The sequence below is a fragment of the Callionymus lyra genome, chromosome 18 (assembly GCF_982586985.1).
Source record: "Callionymus lyra chromosome 18, fCalLyr1.hap1.1, whole genome shotgun sequence".
Taxonomy (NCBI): domain Eukaryota; kingdom Metazoa; phylum Chordata; class Actinopteri; order Syngnathiformes; family Callionymidae; genus Callionymus; species Callionymus lyra.
Window position 1 is genome coordinate 8,068,661 of NC_141835.1, and position 15,294 is coordinate 8,083,954.

The 15,294-nt window shown below is 40.1% G+C and overlaps 1 protein-coding gene across 1 annotated transcript in view; it reads right to left on the minus strand.

The window, feature by feature from the left end:
* dlgap2a (discs, large (Drosophila) homolog-associated protein 2a) overlaps positions 1 to 15,294 on the minus strand; it is a 191,494-nt gene that overhangs the window by 48,521 nt on the left and 127,679 nt on the right. Inside the window, exon 5 of the mRNA XM_087780459.1 lies at positions 9,640 to 10,772. Coding sequence (XP_087636585.1) covers positions 9,640 to 10,772 — 1,133 coding nt within the window. The remainder of the gene's footprint in view (positions 1 to 9,639; positions 10,773 to 15,294) is intronic.

The following is a 15,294-nucleotide window of genomic DNA, read 5'->3' on the forward strand; positions in this document are numbered from 1 at the left end:
TATTCTACAGTGTCTGGTGGAGTTATACTCCAGTAACTTGCAGTTATACTACAGTAATTCACGCAGTTATACTACAGTGAATCACGCAAATGTACTACAGTGTCTCATGGAGTTATACTACAATGACTCACAGAGTTATACTACAGTGTCTCGTGGAGATATACTACAATATCTCTTGGAGTTATTCTACAGTGTCTGGTGGAGTTATACTAAAATAACTCACAGAGTTATACTACTGTGTCTCGTAGAGTTATACTTCAATGACTTACAGAGTTATACTACAGTAACTCGTGGAGGTATACTACAGTGTACTGTAATATACTATGGTTATTACGGTAGTTTACCAACATTATGAACGATTTTAAAGCACCGTAGGTCAAAATGGGTCGAAGCTCAGTATAACCAGAAAGACAGAGAAAATTAAAAGATTTCTACTGCACCTTCGACGGAAAAACACAGTAAAGTAAGTTCTGTGATTCATATGTTATGTTGGCTAAAATTTAGTATGTACAGTATTGAATATGGGTCTACAAGAATACATATGTTTTTTTGTAATGGAAGGTCTTTTTTGTAACGGCGAACAGACAAAACCTCTAGTGGTTGTACAGCGCAACTGCGATAGAAAGATGGCTTATCGGAAATCATACATTTAGAAGCTTGAGTTACACATGTAGAAAAATTGAAAAATTGTGACAGTCCACTTGATCATTCTTAAGGAATTTGATTCAACACTTTGGGAGTCCACAAGACCATGATTGCACAGACAGTATTCCCAAATCAAATGAGAGAAATTCTCTCCTGAATCTGCCCTCGGAGTCTTTCCTTAACATGTCAAGGATTCCAAGCAACCTCAACTGGAGGAAACCATAGGAGAGGACTCACCTCCGTGATAAGGTTGCCACGTAATGATGGAAGAATCACCAGCTCATGAGTTTATAATGAGGAAATAAAGAGGGCGGCGAAAGTGTCCTGATCATTTCAGTCATTAAAATAGAAAAAATGGCTAGAAAGTAAGGCATCACTGAGTAAATAATGACCAGGGGTTGATGGTAAAAAGGCATTTCAAACAAACAGACAGAGCAAAGTGAAATAAAGGAGACACAGGTAACCCCACAAACGCTCAAAGTCATCCATCTCCCGTGCAAAGACAGGCACCACCAATAGAAGTTGACGGGTTAATTAAGTCTTGGAGGGGTTTGATATTTTTAGACGTCTAATTAATGGACGCAACGCTGCAGGACAGACACAAGCTGTGGTGAGATTCGTTTAATTTGGATTCGCTCTTAAAGCGATTGTAGCGTGGATTCCTGGTAGGATTTCCTTTAAGGGCAGAGGGAGAGTTTGGAATATCACGTGAAATCTTTTACACTGTGTTGTTTCTACGTTATATAAATGAAAATGAAGTAGTTGTTAGAAAGTTTGTGTTATACTACAGTGGCTCGCGGAGTTATTCTACAGTGTCTCGTGGAGTTATACTCCAGTAACTTGCAGTTATATTACAGTGACTCTTGGAGATATACTACTTTGACTCTTGGAGTTGTTCTACAGTGTCTGGTGGAGTTATACTCCAGTAACTTGCAGTTATACTACAGTGACTCTTGGAGATATACTACATTGACTCTTGGAGTTGTTCTACAGTGTCTGGTGGAGTTATACTCCAGTAACTTGCAGTTATACTACAGTGACTCGCGGCATTGTACTACAGTGAATCATACAGTCATACTAAAGTAAATCACGCAATTATACTACAGTGTCTCTTGGAGTTATACTACAGTGTCTGCTGGAGTTATACTACACTAACTTGCAGTTCTACTACAGTGACTCGCAAAGTTATACTACAGTGAATCATACAGTTATACAACAGTAAATCACGCAATTATACTACATTGTCTCGTGCAGTTATACTACAGTGAATCATACAGTTATACTACAGTAAATCATGCAATTATACTACAGTGTCCCTTGCTGTTATACTACAGTGACTCGCGGCATTGTACTACAGTGAATCATACAGTCATACTAAAGTAAATCACGCAATTATACTACAGTGTCTCTTGGAGTTATACTACAGTGTCTCTTTGAGTTATACTACAGTGTCTGCTGGAGTTATACTACACTAACTTGCAGTTATACTACAGTGACTCGCGAAGTAATACTACAGTGAATCATACAGTTATACAACAGTAAATCACGCAATTATACTACATTGTCTCGTGGAGTTATAATACAGTGAATCATAAAGTTATACTACAGTAAATCATGCAATTATACTACAGTGTCCCTTGCAGTTATACTACAGTGACTCTCGGAGTTATACTAAAGAGAATCATACAGTCATACTAAAGTAAATCACGCAATTATACTACAGTGTCTCTTGGAGTTATACTACAGTGTCTCTTGGATTTATACTACAGTGTCTGCTGGAGTTATACTACACTAACTTGCAGTTATACCACAGTGACTCGCGAAGTTATACTACAGTGAATCATACAGTTATACAACATTAAATCACGCAATTATACTACATTGTCTCGTGGAGTTATACTACAGTGAATCATACAGTTATACTACAGTAAATCATGCAATTATACTACAGTGTCCCTTGCAGTTATACTACAGTGACTCTCCGAGTTATACTAAAGAGAATCATACAGTTATACGACAGTGAATCATGCAATTGTACGACAGTGTCTCGTGGAGTTATACTACAGTGACTTTGGAGTTATTCTACAGTGTCTGGTGGAGTTATACTCCAGTAACTTGCAGTTATAATACATTGACTCGCGAAGTTATACTACAGTGAATCATACAGTTATATTACAGTAAATCCCGCAATTATACTACAGTGTCTCTTGGAGTTATACTACAGTGTCTATTGGAGTTAAACTCCAGTAACTTGCAGTTATACTACGGTGACTTGCGGAGTTGTTAGAAAGTTTTGGTTTTTTTTTAACCTAACCATGGAAAAAAAAGGATTGCAATACTCATGTAACACCAGTTGATGGCACACTCCAGACAAGTACAAATCTACCTGTAATAACTTACTGCTTAAAAAGGCCGGCCTCTCCCTTTGAGATAGGAGGAGAAGATTCGACAGACTCATCAAGAGTGTGTTTCCAGTGTTTCCAGGACGGGGGCGGCGGTAGCCCCGGGTCAGACCGGGGAGGACATTTTTCAGCTGTATTACTTCTATTTCTGAAATGACGACGTAGATAAGTCTGAAAATAATGTGACATTAATTCTCCTTTTGCTTCTCAGAGGCGGAATCTCCTCTTATCGTATCCGTTTAGTGTCAGGAAGTTGAAGTTGACCTCCTTCACCACCGACAACTCTCTCTTTAAAGGGTTAGTTCGCCCCAAATTTAAAATCTCCTTTACTCATTTTCTACTCACCCTAATGTGGACTAAGTGTTACAGATGAGCAGTATGTAGGTATTTGGATGTTTCTATGAGGGAGAGTAGAAAATTAGTGAATTTTGTTAAATATTCATTAGTCACAATAGCAACATCTATCTAAATCTATACGTAGGTTTCACACTATAATCTAAAGGAATCGTTTTGATCAGTTTGTTAATACATCTAAAGCATGCTAGCCATTATCGTTTACAATTTTAGGAGGTAAATAAATAAAAAAAGGAGACAAATCTGCCTAAATTAAATCTGTTACTGGGCCATTTATATCCAGAAGGAGAGTTGCCCATGGGAGGTTTGTGGGAGCAGCGTGAATCTTCACAGCTCAAGTGTGAAAAGTTATATTTGAAGTCATATTTCACGCATTTATCTTTTTTTTTTAATACCCTTAGACATGACTGAAGGAAAGAAAATGAGATCATTTTTTAAGCTTATTAAGAAAGTAAGTAACCGTTATATGTAAAGTGCCTTTTCAGGGTCACAAAGCGCTTGAACCATCAAAAGCAATACATAGTTAAAAATACATACAGGTTTAAAAACTCTAAAAGGCCAAGACAACATAAGTAATTTATATATTTACAGAGCGCTTTTCTAGCCCAGGGTCACAAAGCGCTTAATCAATCATTAAAATAAAAAATACTCAAAAATATATACTAAAAAGATCAAGATAACACAGAGAAAAACAAACGTGTCCCAGAAAATCAGGGAAAAGCCTGCACTAATAAGTATGTCTTAAGATGTTTCTTGAAGGAGTCAGTAGATCATCAAACACAGAGGGAGAGGAAGATCATTCCAAAGCTTAGGATCACTGATGTAAGGAGGAGCCGGACCACGAATAGCTCTGAAAGTAAGAAAGTAGGAAGTAAGAAAGTAAGAACCAGTATTTTAAAATTGATCCTGAAAGAAACTGGAAGCCAATGCAGAGTTTTAAGTATCGAGGAAATGTGAGTTCTTCTACTAGAGTGGAAGAATTCTCGCTGCAGGCGAGACAGCTCCTCCTTGTTTAGACACAAAAATAAACTGTTACAATAGTCTAAACAAGAAGACACGAATGTATGGATTACAAGCTCAAGATTGTGTTGTGACACAATATTACATAAGATTTTTCTAGCGGAATGTCTTTGTCAAATACAACACCCAGGTTTCTCAGGCTCAGTTTGACCGTCTGGCCGATGTCACCCAAGTACTGACTCAACCCTGGAACCTTATGATCAGGCGCATTAACCAGAGTTTCAGTTTTGTCACATGTAGCTCCAAAGGGCTTTAGCTAAAATGCATATAATCGAAAATTCATCTTAACTAAATGAATATTAACTCTCATGTTTTTTTTGCTCCACATGGTTAGTTTATAGTGGCAAAGTGGTTGCTAAACCTCAAATCTAAGGAGTAACAATTTGGCCAGATTTTAAATGGAGGAAGAAGTGTACTTTAAAGGGCGTTTTGACAAATTAGCGAACTAAGTGAGGTCCCAACAGATGCTGTTTCAAAATGGCCGTCGTCGGTTATCAATCAGAAGGTCACGGGGTACACGATGTATCACTCCGTCCTTGAGCAAGACAATGACCCCCCCTTAATTACTCAATCATCCGCTGACTTGAATTCCAAGTGAAAAACGCGACTTCCATGAAACCATTTGATCTCCGTCTTCAATTTAGCGAGTTTTTTCGTTTGGAGGCTAATGACTGCGATCTGGGAGCTCCACTGCGGGTGGTTCAGTGAATCATTTCGGCTTTACTCACAGCAGCTGCTTTGTTTCTCCATCTTTGAACCTTCTCTTCGTATTTTTAATCAGCAGCCTCTTCTGTCTCTCAAGCGCTACCTTTGGCAAGACCAACATGGCAGTTAATTGGATCATTAAATCCCTCAGCAATGCCCTATCAGCAGAACCATCAAAGACTAATCCTCCTTTGTTTCGCAGTTTTGTATGTGATGGGGTTGGACCTGGTCTCCATCCTACCCGGGGAGCCCGCAATGAGTCGCTAACCGGAGCACTGTCCTTCCTCAGGCCTCTTCCTCATCAGACACTGGAGAGCAACACAACTTCTAGTGTCGACGTATAACCTTAAAATCAAAAGCTAATGAATATTTTGAGTTATTGTAACATGAAATTAAAATGTCTGGTCGTAAATTTGGTTGATTTCAAAAGATTCCTGGGTGAAAGATAAAAGAAGATCACATTTACAAATGAATAAGAGCAAACATAAGTTTCACTGTACTGGCCGTAGTACAAGGCTGTAGCTATACACTTGTCTAACAAAACCATACGATATATTCAAGCTCACAATATATTTCGATAGACTTTTTTCTGAACGATTTTATGAGTACACTGAATTTTGGTGACATGTTGTGATCTTTTGATTGAAAACTAAATCAAAAATATATCCAAACAACACTTTCCTGCTGCAGTCGACTGTATCCTCTCATCCTCAGTCCTCACTGGGATCTCACTGGATTTCATTGTTCCTTCAGGGACATCTAGTGGCCGTAAGTTTAATTGCAACACAAAAATGTACACGGTTTGAATATTTGTATATCGATTGTAAATAAAAAAATATTAATATTTATTTACTTTATTGATATATAAATGATGACATAAATATAATAAAGAAAAGCCCAACTTAGTTTTGCAGATAAGATTGTGGCTTAAAAAAAATGAAAAAGTGATGTTATATATAGATACAGTAACATGAAGAAAATGTCAATATATAAATAACTGTGCTTATTTTTGTGATTCCAACAATTTGTCACAGGTATTTGTTGCCATTTTTCTGCCATTTATTTTACTTTTATAGTTTCCAATCAACAAAACTGTTCTTCATTGCCTCAAGTAACAGGTTGCTGCAATGAAGAACAATTTTGTTGATTAAAAACTATTAAAGAAAGTAAAATAAATGCATAAAACATAGCAAGAAATACCATGATTGTGTGTAGTTTTAAAATGTATTTTGTTGGTTATATATCAACAGGAGCTGCTTTGGACTGTAGGGAAATTATCAACTCAGCAGGTACATTAAAAAAAAAAAAGCAAATTGATTCTGGGATTTATTCTCTTGTTAGTGTAAAACCAACATTACAAGTTTAACTTGTCTTTAGGGATATCTGACTAAAAAAAAGTAATGAATGTCGATATAAATTGGGGAAAATTCCATAATTCTATAATAAATCAACTTCCTGCTTTTTGAGAAGTAGAAAAAAGAGAGTTTTCTTACATCTGACGTGCTTTATAATTATTTTAGATCAGTGAATCTGATGATGACCCGGGGAGTCCCATTGGGTGACGTTTGGCTCATAATAAAACCTAATAGAAAGTGTGTTATTAGATGAAAGGGGTCTCTGATTTAGTTCAACCCCATTTAAACTCCTCAACTCTCCATTTTGGATCACAATCTCCGCTAAAAGCTCCTCTTTTCTTCAAGCCCCGTCAATTCTGAATGATACAAAAAAGAAGACGTTGACCTCGAACTGTTCTCCGCATTGTGATGACGTCTTATGCCTTGTAGAAAAAACAAGAATCCACCTGAAAGAATTCACTCAGGACTTTTTTTTTTGGCTGATATCCTGCCACGGGTGCCGCCTTGAATTCATATCAAGCTTCGCCCACACAAAGGGAAGGAAAGCGTGTGCGACTTTGTGTGTGTGGAAAAAGGCCGATTGGCGCTTATTTGCCCAACAACTTAGCTCGGAGACAGAGAGTGATGGCTCGAGTCAGCTCTGATACCCCGACGTTTGCTCTTTCCGAGAGAAGAGGGGCCAATATCAATCAGTCTCTGTCTCTCCCAATGTCCAGGTAATCGATCACCCAAACAAACGGGCTCGGAGAAACACCTTTCGAAGTTCACGACGACGGTTTAACATGCGTATTAGCTCTGCTCCGCGTGAGGTCGCCTTCCATCGTTCGCGCCTCGCAATCATCAAGGACACGGACAAGGTGACCATTAGACCATCTGGTGTGTAATAAAGTCCTCTCCTCACGTACATGCGTCCACACGTGAGCAGATGGAAGACAAGCGAATGTCCAGGTTGTTACAGTGTGTGCGTGCAACATAGCCTTCAATTTCAAGATTTCTTTCATGTCTTTAAAGGGCACCTGATGTTAAAACCGAACTCTCCTGACTTACATGTTGTAAGTGTTGAAGTTGTCCTCTTCAAAATGCAGTAGGTCACTCATCATGAAGTTTCTCTGTTTTGAAGATATTACTTAATAAAGTTCTCTCCTGTCTTAAATCACGGCAAACGAGATTAAGGTTTAAATGAAACATTCTGACGTCACTCTGGTGGAGGTGTCCTCCCCTAGAACTCAGTTAAGTACCTACATGTTAATCCTGAAACAAAATAAATATTTATGAAAACATGGTGAGAGTTACTTCTTCCTTTAGGTGTTTTTGTAATTTGTACATTAAGCAGCAAAACCTTATCCCTTTTTATTGTACAAAACGGGAGTTTTAAGGGTGAATTTGAAATTTACCAGAGTCCTTGAATGCAACTTGTGTTTTTGTGACCCATCAGAGCAGAGTGGGCGTGGTTGCTTGGACAAGTTTTTTTCTCAGCCAAAACAGCACATTTTAAGTGGGCGGGGCTTAAACTTTTTTTTTTAATGTAAATATGATAATAATAATAATGTAAATAATAATAATAATATTATAAAATGAGAGTTTTGTGCAAAAAGAAACATACTGATGAGAATAATAGAGGTGCTAGAACAATCTAAATCGGCACATTAGGTGCCCTTTAAGTGTTAAGTTCAGATCACAATCCCACTTGTGATACCAATTGCTACCTTTTCCACCTATAAATGTCTCTACTATAAGCCTGCGGCAACACACCGTGTCAAAAAAGCTAATCGGTAAGAAAGCCAGTGCTTCAACTCTACTATTTCCAAAGATAACCGCTACCTAGCATCAAAACAAAAATGATAATTAAAATCCAGACATAGTGTTGCCTTGATGCCATTACTGCGCAACAGTAAAGCAGCTACTCAGCTCCGCAACATTTCTTGGCTCCGCCGTTGCCATGGAGATAAAGACAGTGTGTGGAATTGCAAAAACATTAATTCCTAAAGGCCGACACGCTTCGCTATGACGCCTCGAAAACTTTTGTCTTCATCTCCCTGCGTCGTGAGAGGGCATCCATTCTCCCCGGGAGAGGAAAGATGTGTCACCCAACATGGATTGAATTGATAACACGGGGCTAAAAATAGCTCCTGCAGTGGAACGATAGGGATATTTTTAGAAGTATTTATGGTGCGGCGGGATGGTGCTCCCTGAGCCGAATGACCAAGTAGGAGAAAGGCGGGAGAGTGCGACATAGTTCAGGGAGTTTAACAAACTTCTACTAGGGGGGATCTGGATTGACTGTTTAAAATAGTCGGCTGAGATTAGCTACGAGGTGGTCCAACTATAAACTGAGGTACTAGTGTAATTGTGCGCCACAGGCAACACTTACATAAACCAATTAGATATTGCTTTGTTAAATATCGAGCAGTGTTGTAACTGGTTCTATTTCACCAGGGCCTTAAATGAGCAATTTGGAATACTTAAGCAGTCTCTATGTCTTAGAGTGAATAGAGCTGACTCGGCCTCAATTGATCCCTTTGGCTCACCCGCGAAGCTAATCACGGCCTTTTGCAAGCCTTTCTTCAAAACCTATATGAAATCGAATCGGAAAAAAAAAAGCGGGTAGAAATCAACATCGATCACCAGTCTTATTCTCACACTTCAAACCCCTCCTCGGCTCCCCCCGGTGTGTTGATTTACTCATTTGTGGAGTTAATTGATTCGTCCTGCTGCGTTAGGCCTTTTCGCTGCCAGACACATGCTGAGCAATAGGACAGGTTCACATTGCAATGCCCAAGGCAGCAACAAAACAACTGCGTCTTTCAGATCAATCACAGATCCAGCTGAGATGAGCAACTTACCCTTGTTGTGTGCTGCTCTGGGAATCTGCTGAAAAATATCGCCTGTTCTATAGATGTCGGATGACGTCTTTCAAACTGACTTGTAGGGACAAATATCCTCAGCGTTATTGTCCGTCAATGTCCGTGCTGATAAAATCACGACTGCAAGTGACCTTATTTGTCCTGACCTGCCACAGAATAGTAGGTTGAACTTTCAACATCTTGAAAATGAAGTCTGACTTTTTTGTTTTGCTACTCTCACTTCACCTCAAAACAATTAATACACATTCCACTTCAATATATAACCGATAACTTTCATCTATGTAGCAAACATACCTGTAAATAATGACAGGGCCTGATGTTGGCCTTGAGGTCGGTCGGTGTCATGGGCTTTTCCAGATTAAGCGATGACTTCCTGTAGGCCTCCTTGGCTTGGCTAACTGTTAGCGTGGACCAGGAGCTTCTCTTCATAAACTTCCCCTCAGGGGCCATGCTGACACTCTCGCAGGCTGAGCATTTCATATCATTGTGGCTCTTGGATCCCTTCATCGACAAGTCCCCGGCCAGGTGGCTGTGGACCGAGTCAGGGTAGCAGTGGCTTAAGTGATCCACAGGATGCCGAGACATGACGCTTGGTGTCCGGTATGTACTGTCGCTATCCAGGTTATCATCTGAGCTCCACCAACCTCCCGAGCGATGCTTTCCGCTCCCGTCGCTCTTACGCTCTTTGCTCTTGCTGCGTTTGCTGTGTTTGTGGTGGTGGTGATGGTGGTGCGAAGAGTCCCTGTGCGAATCGCTTTTAGTCCCGTTCATTTTGGAGGAACCTTCTAGAGAATGGGACTTTGTGAATAGCTTTTGTACCGAGTGGACTAAGTGGCGTATTCTTCCAGGGCTCTCGTTCCGCTGCTCTGTCGTTGTGGTTGTCGTGGAGGTGCGCTGGTACTGTAACGTATGGAATCCGTCTCGATGCAGAGGCATCTGCTTTTCAAATTGGTCCAGAAGGGTTGCTGGGATTCGGTTCATTTTGCCACTGCCGCCGTGGGACATTGAACTGGCATCATCTCTGGACTCCCTGCCCCCTGAGCTGTTGATGCCACCGTCCCTAGAAGCGCTTCCATAGTGCATGCGTGGGAAAGTGCTACTTGACATTGAGTGGTCGGTGGCCGACATGGACACCGGAACCACCATGCATTCAGAGTGGATAGAGCTGCGGGGGGAGCAGCGTCGATGGCCATCAAGAGGGCAGCTCTCAGTCGGGCTAAGGAGATAGGAAGGGGGTCGGGAGTCCCCATAATGTTGGTGGTGGTCCAACAAATGGTCGCATTCCACCAGGCCGCATGTGTGTGCTGAGGTGGGGGAGGTCAGCTGTAGGTGGGCAGGGCGGCCAGAGAGACCCTTCATGTTCCTGGTTGAAGACAAGTTGCTGACTTCATCGAACGGCTGGGTGGTCAACCATGAATACTGCTGGTCTGCAACACACACAGATATACAGTGTTAGCTCTAAAGTGCCTGAAACAAGAGTGACAAGTGGACAGAAGAAATCGTATACTGAGTAAATTCTGAGAAAGTCTTATTTCCAGAGGGGAAGAAAAATCAAACAGAGAGGCAGGTGTCAGGTAAAATCCTGCATCGCCATTTATCCAATGCAAAGTGAAATAATAGCCTATCATTCTGGGGCGCTGATATCATCCATCAAAAGCCAAGGAGAGGATAGAAATTCCTGGGAGGCGATTACCAGACGTACATTGCCTCCGTCTTTTTCCGTGACCCATGTCGCCTCAGATTATAACCAAAATCCCTGTGATTTGTCGCCAGGGCAGCCTTCCTTACACTCTATTCGAATGAATTCAACTTAGTCATTCGCCGTCTCCTCCCAGCGCCATTACAGCGTCCTTCCTCTTAATCAACGTTAAGTATGAAGGATATTGCACAGGAGAGAACCTGAAGTACGACAGCCTCGATTGCTAAATGTGACTTTACATCTAAATGTATGGACCACTGCTGTTATGATACTAATATGGAATCATCCAGGTTTGGACTAAACTTGTGTGGTGTTTGTATGTTGTATGTGCATTTGATCCAGACACTCCTCTTACAGACCAAAAAACCTACAGAAACGAATGGATAAGTATAAATATTTTGTAGGTGAATACGTCTCTTTTTGAAATCTGGGATGGGCTTGTTCAGGGCACCCCCCAAATATCCGGGATAGCCTCCTGAGACATCATTAACAGAAGGAATGTAACTAGAAAACTAAAAATCTTATCAACTCACAAATGCCCTGGCCCTTAAGTTTGCAGATAAGCTTGAGGCAAAATGGTAACATACAATTACTGGTGAACATCGATAACTAATTAGAGTATTTAAAACAAAAACTAACTCAACCCTGCTTCTGGCTACCTATTGGCAGGAATCAATTATGTCCCTTATTATGAAGGTTCATTCCTCTCCCTTGTGCCATATCTTTCCGTTAACGTTGTCTCATAAAAGCAGACCAGGTTGGTCAAAAGGACAAAGTCTACTGTTTGAAATATAATAAATTCTATAGGTGTTTGGTACCATCGTCTAGTAAATAAGAAGCGTTTGACCCGTGCAAGGGAAAAAGTCTTACACCTTACTTGTGGTAAGCTTCATGAAGCTTCGTTAAACTTATTTTCACAGCCCATTAGATGGCGCTCTTCACTCAAAATTGATTGCTGTAAGCAGCTATTCTATAAACAAAACTCCTAAAATAAGGTTGCCAACTACTGAACCCCTAAAAAAATAGGATTCCCTCATGAAGCTTCATCCGCTCATCAATACCAGACAGTAGATAATGAATTTGTCCTTATTGTCACCGCTGACAATAGATGAGTGATTAAAAAAGTTCACATCTCTTTTTTAATCCTTGATACAACAATGAAGATATAGACGCCCAGTACATCATCTGAGCCTCGCAGTCCTGGCACTGTCGTCCTCTGTCTGCCGAGATTAAAACAAATACCCACTGTTTACCCCTCTTGTATGAAGATGTCTGCTTGGCAGTGTGTTGGAGAGCAAATGAAGGCTACTCTGGGCATGCAGAGAGAGAAGTACACAGATAAGCCAAAATCCCTCAGGAGGATATATTCCATTATACATCTAATGTCAGTCCAAGTGTTGCTTAAAAGCAGGGCTGGATCATGTGACCTTAGGAGGATTTTAATTAATCACTCTCCTCGCTCTGACCGTTCTACAAAGCTGTTTTGATTTTCGGAGAGAAAAATTATATCACTGCCTGACTTCGTGACGCTCCTTAGGGTATCTCTTGGTGAGTAAACTGCCAACACTGTGCTCTGAATCTCCCACAAATATTCCAAAGATTCAACATTTTCCAAAAAGTTGGACTGAGTTTTATCCTCTGGCAGCTGTGGTGAGAACAAGGGTAGGAAGGTGAAGAACCTCCCGGGCTCTTTGTTTAACACGTATGCCAAACACCTTCAATCACATTAGACGCCTTTTTAGCAAGTGTGCCAATTGCTCACATCGACCAGGAGGACGTAGAGGGGTTAAAGGAAGTAGCAAGGTGGTGGATGACACTTCTTTTAAGGGACTATTAGAATCTTGTTGCCCTCAAAATATTAATTTTACAATTAAAGGGTTAGTTCACACCAAAATCAAACTTTATTTTCTACTCACCCTCCTGTCGATTTAAGGTTGGAATTTATTTGAGATTAAAGCGTTTCTTTTTAAAGTTATAGGCAAAAATGTATGTCCTTATTTTCGTCCAAAAATTACGCACTTAAAAAAATACGTGAAGCCCTGGCGAAATGTACCCAAAGTAATACCGGTTAATATAACTTGCTATTATTTAAACATCTGCTACAAACAAGCTTAAAATACAGACTCATTTATTTATTTCGGAACAATTCTACTCGTCAAAGCTTCAATAAAAGGACGTGACAGACGAGCAGTATCGAGGTATATGGATTTTTTAAGCGCGTCATTTGAATCAAATGAACAAACATTTTTTGCCTATAGCTCTAAAAAGGAACAGATTACTCTGAAAATTATCACAACTCTGGGTAGAAAATGAGACACTTGTTTCTTAATGTAACTCATTATGAATATTGTATGTTAAAACTACTTGAAATAATCAGTAATTAAGCCCAATGCAGCTACTTAGGCTTCCTGGTTCCAATCCGTGGTGTCAGATCGTCCAAATTCCTAAATTGGCAAAGTTGATCTCTATCTTGTTTGTTCCTCCTTCGTGTTTCGTGTTCATTCTTTTTTTTTTTACTTCGCTTTGTATATGTTTCCAAGCACCTTTGTTTTTTTTTTGTACTTATTTACGCCGGTCCATGTCCTTGGTTCTCCTTTTCAAATGTAGTTTTGTACGCATATAAATAATTGTGTAACCGTTAAGTCAGTGTGTGAGTCACTTGGTCTCTAACTTCACAGCAATCTCTCTGGGTTCTTGAAAAACAATTTTAAGCTACAGAGAAACATTGTGTGGTCTTTAGCAAACAAAATAATCTCTCCAGGAGGCCACAGTCAAGGATTACTAAGACATTGTATACTTCTGCTCATTCCACATACGACAAATACACTTTCAATGACTCATTTCCAGAGCTGTGAACCTGTCAAAGAGCTTCACCAGAAAAAAAACAACATCACCGCTGTAGCATAAAAGATTGAATTCTTCTTTTTTTTCCCGCATGTTCTGAATGTACAAGCGGCATTGAAAGGACATAGTAGTGAATCCAGACTCATGTAAACCTTCCAAAACCAGATGAAATCTCATATTTCTGCCAAAATATACATAATTTTCCAGATTTAAAAAACGACCATAAAACTGTGGATGAATTAAAAATGTTACAAACTTGAACCACAATTATTTGCTGTGATTAAATTATTTTGAACTTTTGAATAAGTGAAAGCTATCGACTATTCCAGACAAGCACTGAAGTTAAAATTCCTTTCAGAAAACTTTGGGAATTATTCAAGAACTGTGAGATTCCACTTCGCTGTTGTTCCCCGACTTCTGCCCTGTTTCTGAATTCATCAATTGTGTTGTAAGCCGAGGAAAGTGAATTCATCAGCATGATTTAAGTCTTTTATCCCAAACTACGACTCTTCAAACAGACAATCTTAAAGACCTTGCTCAAGGGCTCACGCTGGTAACCTAGTATTCCTCAGGGCGGGATGTTCGATTTTGGCCCGTGGGCAGCTTTATTTCGAAAACAAAACCAACCATCCAGGCTGTGTTGAACCCAAGGTTCTGGGACTCGACATCTAGTTGTTATGATGCAACAACATGAACGAGCATCAGATCAGGATTTCACCCTCGATGTATCTCGCCCACGCCACACCGAACACCTTTGGTTGAATGATCAAGCGTTCGGATAAACACTCCTCGCCTGACGCGGGCGCCAAAGGAAAACCGGTCGGAGGGAAAAAAAAGAAAAAGAAGCCGATTCTCCTTCATCCCGTGTGAAGGAGGACGAGTCGATGTTCTCTGCCTGCATTAGCATTTTAATGATATCGGCGCTGACGAGCTTTGACAGCTCCGGCTCGTCCGACCGTTTGGACCTTAAAGTTGAAAACAAAATTAAAGAAAAAATGAGTTTCTGACTCAAGTGGGTGAAAAAGGGAAGTTGTTTAAGGCTCTTCGAATTTTACAGAATGACGCAAAGACTAAATATGGTTGTGGACATGTGTCGAACTCTGGGCCTAAATCTGCCACGCCCTGTCATGTTAAGCGGCCCGCGAGATAGCTTAGCACAATTCGTTTGCTAAAATCTTATTTTATTGTGCAGGACGAAGAGATTCAGCTACTCTTTATTTATTTAGTATAAACAATACAACATTTTAATAAGTGTTATTACTACTACATTACATTATACTTCTGTACTGTGTTCCACTTTATTACTGTTTATTTATTCATTTCTTTACAGCTTAATCCCTTATGGGGGTTGGATCCCAGTTTCATTGGGCATGAGGCGGGGGACACCCTGGAAAGGATGCCAGTCT